The following is a 21,085-nucleotide window of genomic DNA, read 5'->3' on the forward strand; positions in this document are numbered from 1 at the left end:
AGGGTGGTTAAAAGCGAGGCTAAGCTACCTCTTAGGTACTACAATGGTTCTGGGGAATTTAATGGCAGTCTGAGGCAAAGTCAAGGAGGGAGGATTGAGCGAGGGGATGTTAAGACTTCTTCCCCCACCCCAGCTCTTACCTTCTTGCCTACTGACCACCAGCTTCCCTTCACAGCATCCCAAGATCAAGTCTTTCTTCTGAAAGCCTAACTGAAAAGGCCATCTCTCACCTACATCACTGATCCTGCCTCTGAGAGCCAAGAGTGCTTTACACCCACTGGAAACTTAGTCAAACCTTGTCCCAGGACGAAGTAATTAAACCAGCGTGTCCCTCATCTGTGGGCTTTGAAACAATTGTCCTAATTAGTGCAATCAACAAGGTTCCTTTTTCCCATCTCATTCTCCCAGGTCTAAGTGAAAGAACTGATAAACCCACTCTAAGGGTTCAGCTTTAAAGCAGAAGTGGTATAGTAGCCCAAGCCCCCACATCGCTGTGGAGCCACTAACTGGCTGCATTCCCAAACCTTTGGGTAACAATGTGGGCTCTGGTTAACAGGCCTGGTTGTTGGAGCCAAGGGTCAGAATGGGGAATTCTTAGCCCAGTGGGCCCACACTGCCCTGCTGAAGGCCCATGCCAGGCATCCGTATAGGGAGTGTGCTAGTGGGTCCTCATGTCTTCAGGGCTAGCTGTATCCTTCTCAAAAACATGTCTCCCAGCATCTAACATAGGCATATATGTAGCTGTTCTTTATTTAAACCCTCACCCAAGGACATGCTTATTGACACTAGGAAGAGCAGAAGCGGGGGAAAAGAATCATCCAAGCAAAAGACAAGTGTCAATTAGTTGCCTCTCTTACACTCCCTGACTGAGGACCAAATCCACAACCCAGACATGTGCCCTGACCAGAAATCAAACCCACGACCTTTTGGTTTACAAGACTACACTCCAACTGAGCCACACCAGCTAGGGTTGGTAGCTGTTTTTTAAAGGTCTACTAAATTAATCAAAACCGAAGGGCTGCCCTGGCTGAGTGGCTCTTAGAATGTCATCCTGACATTCTACCCCAGTCAGGGAACATACAAGAATAATCCAATGAATGCCTAAATAAGTGGAACAACAAATCGATATTTCTTTCCCGCTCTAAAATCAATAAAAACAAACAAAAGGAATAGAAGTAGGGCTTAAAGGGTCAGACTTAGAGCTGCTTTTGGCACTGCCTATAAGGGGACTGTATTTTTCAGGGAAAGGGGATTTGTGTCCATATTGGAAAGTTTGTTAAATTAGAAAAATGTATCTTCAGCTGTCAGTTTCCAAAATTCCTTTAAAAATTCTTTGATGCCTTTTTTGTTGGTAGTACTGGGGATGGGGATTAACTGGTAAGCTATGGGCCTGGAGACTAACACTGGGAGATGGGCCAACTTCCCCCACGCTTTTGTTCAATCAGGTGCTCATGCAGATGCCCATGTGGGCCTATCTGTGCCACTCATAACCCACCCACCCCAGATGATTTTCTCAGGCACTTCTAATAGCACTTTTGTTTTCCCTAGCTTTACTTAAAAAAAAAAACACAAACCACTCTTCATTTCTAGCATCAGTTTCACAACCAGACACCATCCGACATTTTTATTTTCCAATAAAACCTTTTTAAGATGCCCTGAGAGGTCTCACTTCTCCCCAACACCCTCCACCCCATCACTTCAGCCTTTACTCATCGCCCTGCCCTACCTTCCTTAGAATTCAGCCTGGACACTACAATACTTACATAGTACTTGGCACGGACTCACGGTATAGTTTTGCTTTTGTTTTCCTAGACTGTGAGGTTCTTTAAGGCCAATTTCAAAGCTTATTTCCCAGGGCACTTACTGAAACTCATCTCCGAACAGCTAATTAATTATTGACTGGTAGGGGTCACTCAATATACCAAGGTGCAAGCAGAGGCTGGCAGGCAGCAAGAGCCACCACCACCTGCAAGTTTTTATCTACAGGCTCTACCTCTATCTTGTATTATATTCTTCAGGTGTTCCCAGCATCCATGGGTGATTTTTAAGAACACACTCTGGAACTAACTGAAATCACAAGAAAAGGGGTTGGCAAAAAGCCCTAGTTGAAAAGGGGATGTTTCAGTGCCAGAAAATCACAAAGGCTATAGAAAAAAACCCATCCACTTGCTCTCTGGCCTTGATGTGAAACAGAAAGGCCAGGAGCTACTAACATTTCACAGTGGAATCCAGGTTAAACAATTACAAGGCGTGTGAACACAGGGAAACCACTTGACATCACTTGAGCCAGCAGTAAAATTGGATAAAAAGCAATCTTTGGCAAGGACGCACTGAAACAGCTTCCCCAAACATAACCTCTTTCTGCCAAAGCAAGCTACCACTTACTGGTGGTTCAGATTCCAAAGCACACCTCCCAGGACTGTTTTAAGTGCACAGTTGGAGTTGCCACTGGCTGCCACCTCGTGGTCTAAATTAAAACTGCCTATCAAGTCTTAAGTGGCTACCAAGACAAAACCACCTGTGTGGTACGATACTTAATATCTCACTTGTCTAATATTTTCCAGCTCCATATAATTCTTGGCTCACAGTACCCCACAAATATATCCCCAATCTCCAGTACCCCTTAAGATCCACTTCTATCAGCTACCAGTTTTGCTGGCTGGCCCAGAGCTGCTGCCTCAAAAGCTTTGACCCCTACTTAGAAAGCACATAATACTGCAACCATCCAGTCACAGTGTGATCTGCAAGCCAAGCCAAAAACTTATCCAGCAAACCTGCCTGCGGCTTATATCTGCCTTTCCTGACACTGCCAGGTATACGGTGCTTGTAATGCAGGATCATGGAGAGGATCCCATCAAATCTTCCTCTGGTACCTGAACCAAAACTGGACTTCGCCCCAAGGGATCTTTCAACACCCTGCTCTTTTCTTATCCATTAACTCATACTTCAATATTCCCACATAGGCAATTTTTGTTCCAAGACCAAAAAAATAACAAATTCTCACCACACAGAGCTGAGCTGGCATGGTTGCCTGGTAAGGTGTTCGGCTTTCCAACCACTTCCCAGAAATGGTACCACACTGGACAGGACCCTGTAGGGAGGCGTCTGCTGGAACAAAGAGAGCCCAAGGCAAAGCCAAATACCACAGCTCTACAGAAACAAGTGATGTCGCTCTGGATTAGACAACTCCCAAAACCAACCCAGTCTTGCCTCATTTACATTCTGACCCTTAGATCATTGCCGTTCAAGCTCCATACTGCAAACAAAATAGGGGCACACAACATTATTTTCTGACCACAAGTTTATTCAACACAAAATAATCCCTCCAACTTTACTGAGGTGGTTGACCACGTCCACGACCAAATCCGCCTCTCTGCAAGAGAAAGCACATGACATAAGCATTAGCAGTAAGCTGAGGGACAGCAGGCTTTCTTATCGCTGGTGAGGCATCCCTGAGAGAGTGCAGGTCGTAAATCCTAGCCTCACCTTACTAGCTATAGGGCCACATTCACCTTTCCGGGCTGTTTGCTCATTTGTAAAATGGGGCTACGAATACCCACTCAAAGGTGTGCTCACATATACACACATGTAAGCACCAGCACAGGATAAAGATCTTGTGTATGCCGTACACACACACCTCCTTTTCACTGTGCTGTTTAGAGCTGCCACAGGACAGCTGCGATCCCAGCAGTGAGAGCCCAGCTCCCACAAAAGATCTTGACGTGGATTAACTAATCTCACAATTTTTTTGAGATGGCTGCAATCATCACCTCTATTTTATAGCGGAAGAAACTGGGGCACAGATCATTTCACCTGAAGATAAGAGGATTTGATTCCAGTCCATCCTGGTTCTAGAGCACATTCAATCTCCAGTCATTCTCAACCTTAAGTTTTGGTTCATGAAACTAATTAAAGGGGTTATGATTATCGTTAAAGAAACAGAAGACTATTATGCTACGTGTATAATAAATATTGATTTGTGAGACTCGTTTCAATAATTTATATACTGAAAAAAGTTTCCATGCTGTCTTAATGTAAAAAATTTATTTGGAGTTTGTGGTTTTGGGGGACAGAGAGAATAAAGGATGAGATGCACCACACTATACTACATCCCTACAACTTGCAGACCCCCCTAGGGCTGAGGCCAGAACAGTGACCACTCATGGAAAACCAACAGGGGAATGAATACTCACAAACTGGAATTCAGTTGCTGACCCAGCCCCGGCCTCAGCTTTCTTGTCGGCACCAGCTAGAAAGAGAAACACCAATTTAGATTCATCACAAAGTCTCATCTACTGCAGATAAGTAACCCAACCTAATCTTGTGGAGAAAGCCATGTCAACAAACAGACCCTATGAAATACAAGTTAAGTCATACCTTCTGAGCCACCTTTGCCCTCTCCCTCACCTAGGGCAGCCTCTGTTAAGTCATCCTTCAAAACTCACAGCTCAAACTATTGCCTCCTCTAGGAAAGCTGCCATGACTACAAAGTCTGGATCATGTACCCTTCTTGTATGGCCCCAGAGGATCCCTATTTCCTATTACTGAATCCCCTACATGCTTCAGATCAGCACCTAACTCACAAAGGGAACACAATGAAGAGCTAAAAAGTAAAGGACAAAATGGCCCAGAGGCAAAAAGCAACTTTATCATGACCATGGGAAAAAAAGCAAGATGAAAGACCTTGTGCTGCCCTGTCCTGCCCAGCAGCCACCAGTCCAAAGATGTGTGTGTACAATGACATACCAGATTTCAACACTTAAGAGAATGCAAAATTTATTTATTTTTAAAAAGATTTTATTTTCAGAAGTAGGGGGAGGAAAAGAGGGAGAAAGAGAGGGAGAGACATTATATGTGTCAGAGAAACATGGATTGGCTGCCTCGTGCACACACGCCCCCAACTGGGGAGCTGGCCCGCAAGTCAGGCATGTGCCCTAACCAGGAATCAAACTGGTGACTTTCGATTTGCAGGCGGTGCTCAACCCACTAAGCCACACCAGTCAGGGCAAGACTTAAAAGAACGCAAAACTAGAGGAGTGGGGGAGGAGAGAGGATGCAAAACATCTCACTAATGTTTACATGGGTTAAAAAAAATAACGTTCATTACCCCCAAAAGAAATCCTGTCATACATCTCTCTCCCCCTTAGCCCTTGGCAGGCACACCAATCTACCCTTCTGACTATAAATTTGCTTAGTCTAAACATTTCACAAAAATAGAAGCATACAACAAATTAACATTTATGTAAACTATCTGCATATAAGTGTGGTCCCTAGGAAATTTTATGGTTAGTACTGCAGCAGTGGGGAGGTAGATGAATACGATTTCAGTAAACTTTAATTTAAATAGGGATCTCTCTTTGGCTCATTTCAGACCACATTCACCACAGACTGTTCACTCCCCCACCCCTTTCACCAGTAAGCCAGTGTCTTCCTCATTTCTGTACCTTTGTTCATGCTGATATCTTGCCTGAAAGGCTCACTTCCCCTACACTTGAGTACCCCTGAGGCTTCGTCCCAACTGTCACAATCCCTGTAGACCCCATGTGTTGTGCCTTTTAATAAGAGCAACCACTAACTTTCTCTAAGTGGAGAGCATGTTTGCTGGAAGAATTTGTTTCTACTACCATGTAAGTATTCAGGTCAAGTGCTCATTTCTATTTTACATACAAAGAATCAGGAACCATGACAAGAGGGAGGCAAGAGTGATAAGTCAGTAAAAATTCCTTTTTATACCTTGCTTTTATATCAGTTTTCTGCTTCTGCAACAAAGAGTGACTCTTTAAAACCAACGGAATCCTATCATTCCTCTGCAAACACCAGTAGCTGGCTCCCCATCCTACCCAAGAGTAAAACCCCAAGTCCTCCCATGGGCCGCACCTACATCCTTACCTGATTCTCCGACTGTCTTCTGTTGCTTAGATAAGCCCAGTGCCTTCCCCAGAGGACCTTCACCTGAAATGCTTTCCCAGATAGCCATTGGCTGGCTCCCCTTTACCTCCTTCAGGTGTTTGCGTTAAGTCTCACTTTCTCAAGATTCTCCTGAAATCCCTATTGAAAACCACACCCCCCCCACTTTAATTTTTCCCCGTAGCACACTCACCATTGGACATATTTTGGGTTGGCCAAAAATTTCATTTAGTTTTTTACCTGTGATAGCTTTAGTAGTGCCTAGTTGTCTTTTAATTTTGTTCAAATAATTTTGTTAGATTTTATTGTGACAGCGGTAGTTATCAGTATGCATTTAAAAAAAAATCAAAACTGATGAATTTTTGTGTAGCCATTTAAGATTGAAAATGGAAGAAAATATGCAACATTTTTGGGCATATTATATTCCATTATTTAAAAGAAGGGAAAAACAACTGAAATGCAAAAGAAATTCTGTGCAGTGTAGGAAGAAGGTGCTATGACTGATCGAATGTGTCAAAAGTGGTCTGTGAAGTTTCTTGGTATTATTGACATTCTGACCAAATAATTCTTTGCTGTGGGACTGTCATATGCATTAGAAGATGTTTAGCAGCACCCCTGGCCTCTACCCCTTAGAAGCCAATAGTGGGAGATAGCTGACATACTCAAATATCCAAGTCAATGAAGTTATTAGTTAAAATGAAGAATATGCCTTTTATTTTATGGAAAAAACTAAATGGATTTTTTGGCCAACCCAATACATACTTATTTTTGCTTATCCATCTCCTATCACTAAAATGCAGGTTCAATGAGGAAGGCCTTTTGTCTGGTATGTACACTACTGTCTCCCCAGCTCCTGGGACAGGGCCTAGCACACCACAGGCACTCAATATATTATTTGCTCAGTGAAAAAACACCTGTTGTCCTGCATCAATGCGAGTATTTGCTATTTAACAACAAGATTCTACACTATTTTTACAATAAGGAAACAATAAAGGTAATTTGAGTGGACCCTACCCTCAAGGAGCTTACAACACCTGAACAGAACCACAAAATAAAACCATGTTGCTTTCCTGAAAGGTTTCAATTTTGCTCTAGGTTAAAGGTCTTCAACTAAAGTCTGTCCACAGCTCAGAGGGTGTTCTTCCCAATTCTTATTCATTAAACCCTGCATAAGGCATGAAAGCACAAAGGACTCCAACTGGAGACGGGAGAACGAAACCAAGGATCTTTCCAGTCACTCTGGCATCTTTGAGGGCTGAGCCCCAGCCAGGGCTGACTGAAAATCCAGAGGTTCTACCCCAACAGCCGCATACAGACAATGTGTTACTCACGGGGCACAGCACTCCGTCTGTAAGTGTCTCTGTCAGCTTCCCCTCGTGTCAGTCTCGCAGGTCGCTCGCCCTCCAGACCTACACAAAGTAAACATGCAGTGAACATTGGGCAATATGGGAACTCTGTTCCCTTCTGGCCAAGAAAACTGGAATTGCTCTCCTAGTCTCATTGGACAACTTAGTTATTATAAGTTAACGGGAACAGGAACTCCTACACCCAGAACTGCGAGCCAGAAACTTGTCATCATTGACATCTTGGCTCCTCAAAGGCCCAGGAAAACTCATTCTTAATTAAAATGCCACATATCTGCAAAAGGACTGCTTTCTCCTACTATAATTCTCAATATAAATACATATTTTCCAAACACTTGGCAAATTCAGATATTCAGCTATTTCTACAAACATTTCAACAGCCAGAATTTTGAACTTGATCCATCTCTGTAGTGGAACAGTTCTTGGGCAAAGGAGGAATCACAGATGAAAGCCCCACCTCCGGTAATAAGTATATAAATACAGAGGCTGCCAGAGTCCGTATGTCCCTTCCTGGGCTTCTCCACATACCTCCTTCAGGCTGGGGATACATTAAGACAGATTTGAAGAGGTACCTTAAAAACATTCTCAAAAACACTGTAAGTTTAATCTAGTACTCTCTCTACCCAGTTACCTTGGACTTTATCTAAAGTCCATACTGTTAAAATATACACCACTCTTTTTTAATGTGGAAGAGATAAAACTGAACTTGGAGTGGCTAAAATAAACAAATCGCCAAGTCTCACACAGGCCGACTAAGTCAAAAGTCTGTGGGACACAGAGAGACAATGGCAGCCCCCTCCACAAGCGATTCCAAAATGCAGTGAACTTTTGCTCCACAGATACATAACTCTTTAACCATCAGAACCCCCTTGGGAGCATTCATAAAAAAATAGATTCCTGAGCTCCATGAAATCTCCAGGGGAACCTGGACAGTCTGATGATGAGCTGTGTATAGGAATCTCTGCATCTCCCTTCATCACCCAAGCCCACAAACTGCTCTTCCTACAAAGGTTCTTGTGACAAGGTTTTTCAGAACCTAAGGAAATCACAACCTGGACAACAATGCAACTGTGAACAAGCAGATAACCTCCCCCAACACCCACCTAAGCATATCCCTCCACATTGTGATTCCCCTGAAAAAGTTACTCCATGTTGTACCACATGTGTCTGGCCACAGACTAATAGTATGTGTTTAATGTCATCTCCCCAGATAACCCGAGGGCCTCATTCCAATTCCATTACAAGTCCTGTACTAGGGGACAAAGATTCCAGGACTTGACCCAAGGTCCTGTATGCCAGAGTCCCTCTACAGCCAACACCAATGGTGCATTAAGAGACTACTACTGTCCCACCATCAAAACCCCCACCATTTCACACATGACCTGGCTCCCAGAAAGAGCCACTACAAAGCAGATTGTTAGAGGCGTTTATTTGGGACCATACCTTTGGGCCTTGGCCTGCCAGTCTCAGGCCGGCTGCGGCGCAAAGTGGCAGGCACAATCTCAGGGGGCAGGTGGAGGTAATCACGGAGATACTGGATGCCCTCGTTGGTAAGGTACCAGTAGAAATGTCTCCAGGCAAACTGTTCCTTCACGTAGCCTCGTGATTTGAGAGACTGTAAGACAGAAAACTACTGTTGAGACGCAACTAGAGGCTTGGAGCTAGAAACGCAGTCCAAAGGAAAGCTAAACTGCATGGAATACACGTCTTCACTCTGTGTCTACCTCTCAGTCCTTCAAGGCAGCAAGAAGCTCCGGTTGTCCTCACCTCCCCTTGGAGTTTGCCTTGAACGGCAGTCAAAAACCCCTCCACCTGCACCCCCTCCAGCAGTCCCCCAGCTACCTGCATGGCCTTCATGACATGAAGATTAGGCACGTTCTTGTCTGCCAGCTCAGGGTGTTTAGGCATGTGCACATCCTTCTTGGCCACCATCACTCCCTCCTTAAAAAGGAGTTCATAAATAGCAATACGGTTCTTCTTGGGCATCAACATCTGTAGGAAGAAAATGACCCCCAAGAGCACTTCTGAGCAATTTGGCCAGGGTTCAGAAACCGAGTTCATGACCCCAAAATGACCACACAGAATCAGTCTAATGGGTTAAAATTTCAAACACAAAAACACACAGAAAACATGCAGAATTCAAACTCCTTAGACTGAAACTCATCCTTTATCAGCTCCCACCTCCAACCCTAAAAACACTTCAAGTGAGAAAAGTTGCCAGGGCATTAAAACGCGGTACCTATCCGCTCCAAACTTTCACCGTTAAAACCATACAGGTATAGTGGGGAGCGCAGACTCTGTATATGCGGGACGGCGCGGCTGTACTTTCAGCTACGAAAAGGGACAGAGAAGTCTTATTCATATACAGGCCGCTGACCCCAAACCAAAGTACTAAGGTCTTCACAACTTCATTTTCTAGAGTCCCAGGGCCAAGCGAGGAGGCAACCGGGACGAGGGGGGGTTTCTTTCCCTAGGCAAAGGCGCGCAAGCGGGGTGTAGCCCCCCTAGCCTCGCCCACAGACCCCGCCAAGCAAGAGCTTCATCCTTCCTTATCGCGCCCTTCGCCATCGGGACGCCAATCTTCGCCCACAGCGCCCCACTACCCCCACGAACTGCGCCTCTGGCCCCTCTCACTGTTCAGAAATGGGCGTGCGCCAGCAGGAGAGGGACTTCGCCCTGACCCTGGGGAATCGCAGCGACTACGGCGGTGAGAGAGCCAGGATGGAAGTCGATACAATCCATACTCCAGAAGAACTCACCGCAACAACTGCTCTGTACGGGCCCGAAGCTAAAAAGAAAAAGGCATGCGCGGCGTGGCGCGACGTCTCTTCCGGGCTGGCGTGCCCCGCCCCCCGTCAGGACCCGCGCGCTGCCTGGGGTGGCCTGGGAGGTGCCTGAGAGACTCGCTGTTGGGGACAGCTGCAAACCCTGACCAGTGTGATGGACACTGGTCCGTGGAAACTGCTACCGGGAGCTTCTGCGCTTACTTCCTTTGTCAATAAATGGTCACTTTTATGCTTGGGCAGGCCGTTTGGAAACAGGCTATTTCTTTATTCCCATCGATAATTTAACTTAATATTTTGCAAGTAATACATGCGATTTGAGCGGGAAAAAGAACATACAAAGTAATAACAATAACAACAAAAAAGACTAAAAACAATCCTATCAACCAAAGATAATTATTACTTACATTTTGGTATATATTCTTCCAAACTCATTCACTCAAACAAATGTATAAGTGTATGCGGGTGGGTGTGTACTTACATATATATATATCTAGCACAAATAACGCCTCTTTTTATTACAAAATATTTTATTACAAAATCATAAGCATGTAATTCTGTAACATAACAATATCACACTCAAGCATGCCATGTGACATTTTAGGTGAAATGTTCAAATTAAAACCATAAAATATTACACCCATATTATTACCCTACCAACCACACTCAAGCAGGCCTTACTTCTGCCGGACCCTGTATATGTATATCTGGGGTCTGTTTGGAAAGAGTTCAAGCATTGTTAACATAATGGAAATGGTTTGTGCGAAATCTATGTAACCTGGCAGCCAAGGAGAGTGGACTGGAATGCACCTGTGTGAACGAAGACTTGACTATTTACTATTACACTATACTAGTCAGTGAGGGCAGTAGACACCCTTGAGTGAGCATGTGTACTTTGTGGCCCTTGCATTCAAAATGACTTAGCAAGGAATCTGCATCAGATTTTGCTTTAAGCTTGAACATTCCTTCATGGAAACCATTCCGATGATTCAGAAGGTAGTAGCTATGAGGAAGTGGTGATTGGCAGCTTCATCACCACAACCTGCCTGCTCATGCATCATATCTAGTGCATAGTTTTTTTGGCAAAACAGCAAACCGCCCAGGTAACTCAGCCCCCTACAGCCCAGATTTGGCTTCCTGCGACTTCTGGCTTTTCCCAAAACTAAAATCACCTTTGAAAAAGAAGCGATTTCAGGCCGTCAATGAGATTCAGGAAAATATGAGGGGGCAGCTAATGGCTACTTAGAGAACTGTGTGCTGCCCTGAGGTGCCTACTTAGAAAGGGACTGAGGTGTCATTGTCCTATGTACAATGTTTCTTGTATCTTCTTCAATAAATGTCTCTATTTTTCATAGTATGTGGCTGAATATTTTCTGGACAAACTTCATATATATATATATATATATATTTTTTTTTCATCCTGCAACTGGACATATATTAAATTTTTGTGATTAAACATTTTTTTCTTTTTAGGTATTTGTGTTCTTCCTATAAATTTTTTATTTCCATGATCTGTTTTCTTTATTTTTTTAAGACTTTATTTATTTATTTTTAGAGAAGGGAAGGGAGGGAGAAGGAGAGGGAGAGAAACATCAATGTGTGGTTGCATCTCATGTGCCCCCTATTGAGGACCTGGCCTGCAACTCAGGCATGTGCCCTACACTGGAAATCAAACCAGCGACCTTTTGGTTCACACTGAGTCACGCCAGCTAAGGCCCATTATCTGTTTTCTTACTGAGAATTTTTTCCTATTGATTTGAATTCACTCTTTATGTGTTAAAGCTATTAACCCTTTGTCACATATTTTTTAAGAACTTCCCCCAGTTTTTCAATTGCCTTGATTTTCATGGTATTGTGCAGAAGTTTTACATTTCTTTGTATCCAAATCTTTATGGTTTCAGACTTTGGTACAACGCATAAAAAGTCACTCAATGGCCTCATGATCATATAAATATTCACCTAACGTTATTTCACGTATTTTTGTGATTTCGTTGTTTAAAAATAAGTATGCATCAGTAGGGCAAGATGGAAAGAGCTCTGGAGATCAGTTGCACAGCACTGTGAATCATCTAACACTACTGAACTGCACATTTAAAAATGGTTAAGGTAAATTTTATGTTATAAATATTTTACCACAATTTAAAAAATAAGTATTTATAACATGTTTGCAGAAATTTAAAAAAGAAGCTTGAACATATGGACAAGGAACATCATAATCTAAGAACTGGTCAAACAGATTTGAAAAAATACCAGAAAACTTCTAGAAGTAAAAACTAAAATGATCGAGATTGAAATTTTATTTCATTTTATTGGTTTTCTTTTCATTCTTACCCACAGATTTTTTTTATTGATTGATTTTAAAGAGAGAGAAGGAAGGAGGGAGAGAGAGAGAAACATTGACGTGAGAGAGAAACATCAATCAGTTGCCTTCTGTACATGCCCTGACTAGACATCAAACTTGTAACCTAGGCATGTGCCCTGACCAGGAATCCAATCTGAAACCTTTTGATCTAACAGGATGACACTGCAACCAACTGAGACACCCTGCCAGGGCCAAAAGGGTTGAACTATTAAGAATAATAAATAGCAGATTTGACACACTTAAAGAGAAAGACCAGTGAAATGGATGATAAAATTAAAAAAAAATATTCACAATTCCGTCCAGAGATTAAAAGAGAGGGAATGTTTGAAAGACAGGGTAAGAGGTATGAAGAACAGAGTGAGAATGTCTAATATATGTCTAGGTGAAGTCTCAGAAGGAAATAGTAGAGAATGTAGTAAAGAGACACTGTCAGAATATTTTCCAGAATTATTGGAAGACAGCACACTTCCTACTCATTGTTCTTATGAAATCCCAAGTTGGAAAAATAAGAAGAGATCCAAGTCTAAACATATCATAATGAAGTTGCAGAAAATCAAAGACAAAGAGATCTTAAAAGCAGCCAGCAGGGAAAGACAGGTGTGACCGCTCACTTCCCAATAGGAGCACTGGAATGCAGTGTACTGAATCTTCTCCTTCAGTAGCTAGAGTAATACTGCTGCAACATCAGGCCATATTACCCCCCTGCTTGAAATCCTTGAAAGACTCCCCAGTTCAGCTACAAAAATACTCAAAGTCTTTATACCTTAATTTTTTATGTTTAAATCTTTGATTCTCCTAGAATGTTTTCTGATATAAATTTTTTTCTCTCTGAAGAGTCAGCCAGTATCTCAACATTATTTCCTCAATAAGATATGTTTCTGTTTATCTGAAATACCACTAAATGGTTTATGAGAGATGAATTTAGTTTTAGATTTTGTTGCATTTGTGTCTATGAGACACACTGGTGAAAATAGTCAGGATAATTTTCTATAAAGAACTCAGGCCCTGCCCAGGTGGCTCAGTTGGTTGGAGCATCGTCCTGTACACCAAAGATTGTGGGTTCAATTCCTGGTCAGGGCACATACTTAGGTTGTGGGTGCGTATGACAGGCAACTATCTGATCGATGTGTGTCTCTCTCTCTCTTCCCCCCCTTCCTCTCTCTAAAACCAATAAAAACATATCCTCAGGTAAGGATTAAAAAAACAAAACTCAGAATTTGTCTTGTGGGAAAGAGAGCTGAGTGAGATCAGGTAAGGGAATTATCTAAGACTCTGTGAAGATCTGAGATCACCTACAGAGGGTGTGGAGTAAGAATAGGATGAGGAGGGATCCCACAGCACTTCCCAACTCACCTTGGGTGGTATTCCTGTGGGTATCTCCATACCTGGCTAGAGTTGTCTTATAGGGAAGGACCACGTCCTTCTCTTCTCTTAGTGCCCTCTCCAGCAGTATAGTTAAGTATATCTCACACGTGTTTAATATACTTAATAAATGTTTCAGGAATAAACAGCAACCTCATGGATAGCAAAGGAGGTTAGAGATTACTGAGTAAGAAAGGAGGACAGGTGAATAGTAATGCCCTCTGACACTACAAAAAACTTCTCAGATGGCAATGCACACTGGAGTCTACTGAATTCCATGTAGCTGTTACGCTCTGAGCATCAGGTGGTGAGGCGAGGGTGGGGGCAGGAGCGCACATGGACCAGACACCAAGCAACAAATACCTCTGTTATGTGCTGGGAACTATGAAGAAAATGATCAGGTGTAGTGACAGAGAGCAATGGAGAATAAGGCGGTGACTTTTCAACTGAAACCTATGGAGGAGTAAAGCTTAGGTTGAGAACAAGCTGGGGAAACAGTTCCTCTGAAAGGCCTTCCTGCAGAGGAGGCCTTGAACTGAAAGGCAGCCAGCATTGCTAAGACAAGGCTAACAAGGCGACTTTGACAGACACATTGGCCTCAGGGAGGAGTTTGGATTATATTCAAAATGCAATGAAAAGCCACAAAAAAGGTTCAGACAGTAGTGACAGGGTCAGATGCATCTTTTAAAGAGATTACCCTTATAAAGACCAATCCCATGTTTACCACTTCTACCCTATATTGTGCATGAAATACAGGTGTATTACCTGAGTGGCATTCCACTGTATAGGTATACCGTAATCTATTTACCCACTTATCAGTTGATGGACATCTAAGTTGTTTCTAGGGTTTGGCCATTATAAATAAAGCTGTTATGCGTTTTTATTTATGTCTTCTGGTGGACATGGGTATTGGGCAGGCATCATTAAGAACTGCTGTTAAACAGAGAACCACAGGCCCAAAATGGCTTCATTTGTGCTGAAAGCCCATAACACCAAACCTAGAGTTAATACCTAACCTATTTGCAGTTTCAGCTTCTCCCAGGAGTGGAATTTTAAACCAATCAGTTTGGAATCTCCCCTTCCCCTAAGGTGTCCTTGCCTGAAATAATCCATTCTTAACTTTAGTCCCACCCTCTTTCTATCAATGAAAACCTTCCATTTTCTACAATTCCTTAGAGTGCCCTTCTATTTAGTAGCTGGGATGCTGCTCCATTCATGAATCACTTATTAAAGCCAAATAGATCCCCAGATTTAGTTGGTTGAATTTTGTTTTTTTAAAACCACTGACTTTGAGGAATCTATAAACTCCTAAAAGCCACTGCTAAAGATGGAGGTCAGGGTCTAGGTCCCCAGGGACTCCTGGGAGTCCCCCCCAGGTTGGAAATGAGTAAACTATGGCTTGTAAAGATTTTCTGGTTGCAGTTCTTTTCTGTTCGAGGTTCCAGAACCTTTAATAAAATCTGTGTCACAGCAGGAATGGAGGGAGACCTGGGGAGCAGCACCTCCGCTGGCTAGCACAGTGGTCTCTCTTTCTGTGGCTCTGGGTGCAGGGTGGAAGGCGCCCTTTCATGGCCCAGGTAGGGTGATGCACTGGCTGTAACAACAGTAAACCAGACATTCCTCAACAGCAGGGGCCTCACCCGCCCCCCATCTCCCTTCACCACATCTAGAATAGCTTCCTAGTCCTGCAGCATGTTATCTCCTCCCACTCCTGAAGCAACCTCTTCAAAAGAGCCATCTGTGCTGTGAATTTTCATTTTTAGCTCCCACAGCATATGAGAGTCTGTGATGAGTAGGTAGATAGCTACTGATACAGCCCCAGACACACACACACACACACACACACACACACGTCACTCACATCTGTTGGGTCAGAGGGTGTGATTTCTCCTCTAAATGGAGCCTAACCATCCCCTCCACGTGGGCAAACCTTGCCCTGCACAACCTCTGTCTCGATAACTGCCACCTCTGCCTGGCATTGTTTTGGGAAGTTCCTCTGAACTCACCTACCTGGAGTTGCCATGAGTACCTCCTGAGTTATTTGATAATGACCAGTGTTGGAGCAGAAACAGCAGGCAGAGTTCAGGGACTTCCAGGTGTTCACAGCCTGTTGGATCTGTTGCCTTGCATCCCTGCTCTTGAGGATGCCACAGAGATGAGCCATGTTACTGTCAAGGTCTGGTGTATCCACTGGCTCCCTCCCACGGTGCCCACCATTCTGACTCATCTTACTTCCTTCCATGGAGTCTTACCACTCATGTGTGCATCCCTACACAACGATTTAGTCTTGCTTATTTATTTAAGAAAAAAAAATTGCCCTGGCTTCTGTGGCTCAGTGGATTGAATGCCAGCCTGTGGACCAAAAGGTTGCTGGTTCGATTCCCAGTCAGGGCACATGCCCGGGTTGCAGTCCAGGCCCCCAGTGAGACCTGGGGACCTGGCCTGCAACTGATCCTGAGAGAGGCACGACAAAGTCAGCTAATCACTGTTTCTCTCCAACATCATGTTTCTCTCCTTCTCTTTCTCCTTCCTTCCCCCCCTCTCTAAAAATAAATAAATAAAATCTTCAAAAAAATCTATCACATCCAAGAAAATACACCAATTTTAAGTGTCCAATTCAATACATTTTTGACAGTCATGTAACCACCAATCACGATATAAGAACATTTCCATCATTTCCCAAAATTTCCTTGTGCCCCTTTACACTCCATCCCTCCCCTACTCCTGGGCCCAGGCAACCACTGATCTACTTTTTGTAAATAACTTCTTTCATTCAGCATAATGGTTTTGAAATTCATCCATGTCATAGCCTGCATCAGTATTTTCTTCCTTTATGTTGCTGTGTAGGAGTCCACTGAATGAACATATTAAACTTATTTATACATTCTTTTTATGACGGACATTTAGATTGTTGCCAGTTTTTTGCAATCACAAGAAAGTAAAGCTGCTATGCACGTATAGGCTTTTGTGTAGACAAATGGTTTCATCCTCATGGGAAAATACCCAGGAATAGTTGGGAATCACTTGTGTGGTATCAGGAACTGTAGCCCCATGTGAGCTAGGCCCCCCGCTGTAAGCCTCTACTGGAAAGCCAGGAATGCTGGGAGGTGCATGGACCAATACTAACACTGAGGGTCCCCTGGGAAATCTGGCCTAAAAAATACAATATAATTACTGAAGCTTGCTCTGCTTCACACTGCCCTGATAGGGAAAAATCAGGTGTTTTACTTCACCACAAGGAGATAATTCCTGAGCCCCGAAAACTGTGCCTTAATGAGTATCTGGCACCAACTTGATTGACGGACCTTGATTTAAGACAAACCTCTGTATTTCTTCAATTTATTATCTATAGCCTTTTGATGTAGTTTGGTAGGCTTTGCATGCACGCTGTACAGCCCTGTGTACATCGTTCTCTATAAGAGCCACTTCTGGGGAAGGGCTCGGGGCACTCTCCACTAGAGGGAATCGCCACCCCCTTTCCCGACAGGCAAATTGTGTCTGGTACAGTTTATTTCTTCATCCCCGGCAACTGGGGAGACTCTGCGGGACAGAGCCTCCCTCAGGGATAGAATGGCTAAATTGTGTAAGAGGTATGTGTCAACTCTGCTATGAAACAGTCAGACTGTTTCTAAAGTGACTACACCATTTTACATTCTCATCAGCAATATGTGAGAGTTCCAGTTACTCTGCATCTTTGCTAGCATTTGGAACTGTCACGGTTTTAAAAAATATTTATTAAATGTATTGCGGTGACATTGGTTAACAGGCTCTTACAGGTTGCAAGCATACTTTTCTATGACACATCATCTGTAATACACATTGTGTGCCCACCACCCAAAGTCAAATCATCTTCCATCATTATACATTTGACCCCTTATCCTTTACTACATCCCTTCCCTCTGGTAATCACTATACTGTTGTCTGTGTCTATGAGTTTCAGTTTTAAATATATCCCACATATGAATGATATCATATGGTTATTAGCTTTTTCTGACTTAATTTCGACATGACTCAAGTTCCATCCATGTCGCAATTAGCAGTATTTCATCTTTTAATGGAAGAGTAGTATCTCATTTATATATGTACCACATCTTCCCTATCCAGTCCTCTACTTAAGGACACTTCGGTTGTCTCCATGCCTTGGTCACCAAGAGTAATGATTCAATGAACACAGGGATGCATACGTCTTTGCAAATGAATGTTTTTGAGTTTTTTGAGTAGATACCTGGGAGAGGGATTGCTGGGTCATATGATAATTCTATTTATAGTTTTTTGAGGAACCACCATACTGTTTTCCATAATGATTATACCAGTTTACATTCTGACCAGCAGTGAAAGAGTATTCCTTTTCTCCACAACCTCTCCAACACTTGTTACTACCTGTCCTGCTGGTAACAGCCATTCTAACAGGTGTGAGGAGAAGTGTCAGTGTTTTTAAAATCAGGGTTTTTTAACCCCTTCTAATAGGTATGATATGGTATATAGTATTGTTGTTACTAAACAGCAAGCGGGATCCTGCTGCCCACCACCACCCCCTAGGCAAAATTCCGGAGGCACAGGTTTGGTGATAAAGGAAAGGAGTCTTTATTCAAAAGCTACACAATTTTGGGATAACAACTTTCCACAATGAATTAGTCACATAAACCTATCAGAGAAGGCCAAACTCTTTAACACCTGAGCTTTCCTATCATTCCTGTGTTAGTTTTTAATTATCTTCTTTCTATAAAGTTAGTTTAAAAACTAAAACAACATAGGATACAAAAGCTACACAATTTTGGAAGAATGGCAGGATTCTGCCTCAGAGCCCGTCCCTCAGAGCCTCTAGAACACCCAAAGAATAACCCTGCCACCCTCTGCCAGGCCAGCCCGATCCTAGGCTAGGGCCAGAGTTCCTTCCCATCCAAAATACTATCAGTTTGAAAACGCAGGCGGCTGCAGCACAATCACCCAGACATCGCCAACAAAGAGAGAACCAGAGAGAGACACAGAGAGCAAGAGAGCCAGCAAGCCAGCCTGAGAGCCCAAGATTTTTTTTTATTTAAAATCTGGCCCATAATTCCATGTGCTCTGGAGGCCCTCAGCTTCTCAGCCAATCCTGTCCTCGGCTGTTTACCATTGCCTTGGGCAGCCTCCTCCTATGGACCCTCCCTACTTCTCCCCACTGATCTGATCAGGTGTCTTGGTATCAGTTGTAATTTGCATTTCCCTAATCTTTTCATGTGCTTGTTAGCCATTCACACATCTTTTTTTTTTCTTTTTTAGAATAATAAATTAATTATTTTTTATTTTTCAATTACAGTTGACATTCAAAGTTATATTTGTTTCAGGTATGCAGTATAGTGGTTAGATGTTTATATAACTTATGAAATGATTCCCCTCAATATTTCCAGTACCCGCCTGGCACCACATATAGTTATTACAATATTATTGACTATATTCCCTATGCTGTACTTTACATACTGCCAGTTTATACTTCTTAATCTCTTCACCTTTTTCACCCAGCCCTCCCAACCCCCCTCCAATCTCAAATCAGTTTGTTCTATGTATCTGAGTTTGTTTCTGTTTCATTTGTTCACTTATTTTGTTTTTTAGTTTCCACATATAAGTGAAATCATATGGCATTTGTTTTTCTCTGTCTGACTGACTTCACTTAGCACAGCACTCTTTAGGTCCACCTATGTTGTCCCAAATGGTAAAATTTTAGTCTTTTTCTATGGTTGAGTAATATTCCATTGTGTGTGTGTGTGTGTGTGTGTGTGTGTGTGTGTATACCACTATATGTGTGTGTGTATGTGTATATACATATATATATATATATATATACCATTTCTTCATTACTCATTCATCTACGATGGAAACTTAGGTTGCTTCCATATCTTGACTATTGTAAATAATGCTACAATGAACACAGGGAGGTATATATCTTTTCAAATTGGTGTTTTGGATTTCTTTGGATAAATACCCAGTAGTGAGATTTCAGGGTCACATGGTAGTTCTGTTTTTAATTTTTTGATAAACCTTCATACTTTCCACAGTGGTTGCACCAATGTCCATTTCCACTAACAGCGCACAAGGGTCCCCTTTCTCCACATCCTCACCAACACTCGTTTGTTGATTTATTGAGGATAGCCTTTCTGACAGGTGTGAGGTATATCTCATTGTGGTTTTAATTTGCATTTCTCTCATGATTAGTGCTGCTGAGCATCATTTCATATGTCTATTGACCATCTGTATATCCTCTTTGGAGAAATAAACTATTCAGCTCCTCTACCCATTTAAATCCAATTGTTTGCTGTTTTGGTGTTAAGTTGCATGAGTTCTTAATCTATTTTGGACATTAACCTTTTATTGGATATATCACTAATGAATATCTTCTCCCTTTTAGTAGGTTGTCTTTTGTTTTATTGGTGGTTTCCTTTGCTGTGCAAAAACATTTTAATTTTTTGTAGTCTCATTTGTTTATGTTTTCTTCTGTTTCCTTTGCCTGAGGAAATATATCTAAAAAAATATTACTAAGAGAGATGACAAAGAATTTCCTGCCTATGTTTTCTTCTAGGAATTTTGTGATTTCTGGTCTTAAGTTTAAGTCTTTAATATTTCGAGTTTATTCTTATATAATTATAATACCTATATCTGGTAATAAAAAAAAAGACTGGAATATAAATTCCAGGTTTTATTCCAGGCATAAGAAGGTGATGTAGTTTCATTTTTTTTTGCATGTATCTGTCCAGTTTTTGTAACACCATTTATTGCAGAGACTTCACTCCATTATATATTCTTGCCTCTTTTGTCATAAATTAATTGACCGGACAGACATGGGTTTATTTCTGGGCTCTATTCTGTTCCATTGATCTATGTGTAGCTTTTTGTGCCAGTACCATGCTGTTTTGATTACTATACCCTTGTAGTATAGTTTGATATCAGGTATCATAATACTTCCAACTTTGTTCTTTTTTCTCAAGATTGCTTTGGCTATTCAAGGTGCTTTTTTTAAGTGATGCGAGAGAGAGAAGGAGAGAGAGAAAGAGAGAGGAGGAGGAGGAACATCTACCCTATTTGTTGTTCCACTTGTTTATGCATTTATTGGTTACCTCTTGCATGTGCCCTGACCAGGGATCAAACCTGCAACCTTGGTGTATCAAAATGACACTCTAAACAACTGAGCTACCAGGTCAAGGTCAGTCAGGGTATTTTGTGGTTCCATATACATTTTAGGATTATCACCTTCCCCCCACCAGCTTTATTGAGATATGATTGACAGATAAACATTGTGTATATTTAAGATGTATGACCTGATGTGTTAACAT

General features: G+C 42.3%; 1 protein-coding gene across 3 annotated transcripts; it reads right to left on the reverse strand.

Annotated features, from left to right (window-relative positions):
- Positions 1-3,283: 3,283 nt before the first annotated feature.
- Positions 3,284-10,119, reverse strand: LOC129067394 (40S ribosomal protein S10). Of its 3 annotated transcripts, none has more exons than XM_054569236.1 (6): positions 10,031-10,119; positions 9,114-9,263; positions 8,715-8,886; positions 7,239-7,316; positions 4,194-4,249; positions 3,284-3,373 (listed from the first exon to the last, which is right to left on the reverse strand). In XM_054569236.1, exons 2-6 carry the CDS (start codon positions 9,261-9,263, stop codon positions 3,332-3,334), a joined length of 498 nt encoding a protein of 165 aa, XP_054425211.1. In that variant the 5' UTR covers positions 10,031-10,119; the 3' UTR covers positions 3,284-3,331. The 3 variants fall into 3 exon arrangements, with proteins under 3 accessions (XP_054425211.1, XP_054425212.1, XP_054425213.1); XM_054569237.1 differs by having other exon boundaries at positions 9,953-10,051; XM_054569238.1 differs by having other exon boundaries at positions 9,906-10,043.
- Between the last annotated feature and the right edge of the window lie 10,966 nt (positions 10,120-21,085).

This window comes from Pteronotus mesoamericanus, unplaced genomic scaffold (assembly GCF_021234165.1).
Source record: "Pteronotus mesoamericanus isolate MK-2021 breed Mesoamerican mustached bat unplaced genomic scaffold, CSHL_Meso_final contig_20, whole genome shotgun sequence".
NCBI lineage: Eukaryota > Metazoa > Chordata > Mammalia > Chiroptera > Mormoopidae > Pteronotus > Pteronotus mesoamericanus.

Bases quoted from the DNA above. Each gene is read 5' to 3' on its own strand.
- LOC129067394 (XM_054569236.1), bottom strand. From the start codon at position 9,263: ATGTTGATGCCCAAGAAGAACCGTATTGCTATTTATGAACTCCTTTTT. The intron at 8,887-9,113 runs GTAGCTGGGGGA...TCTGTCTTACAG, and splicing joins ATGTCATGAAGGCCATGCAG to TCTCTCAAATCACGAGGCTA. The intron at 7,317-8,714 runs GTATGGTCCCAA...TACTTTGTGTAG, and splicing joins TGGCAGGCCAAGGCCCAAAG to GTCTGGAGGGCGAGCGACCT.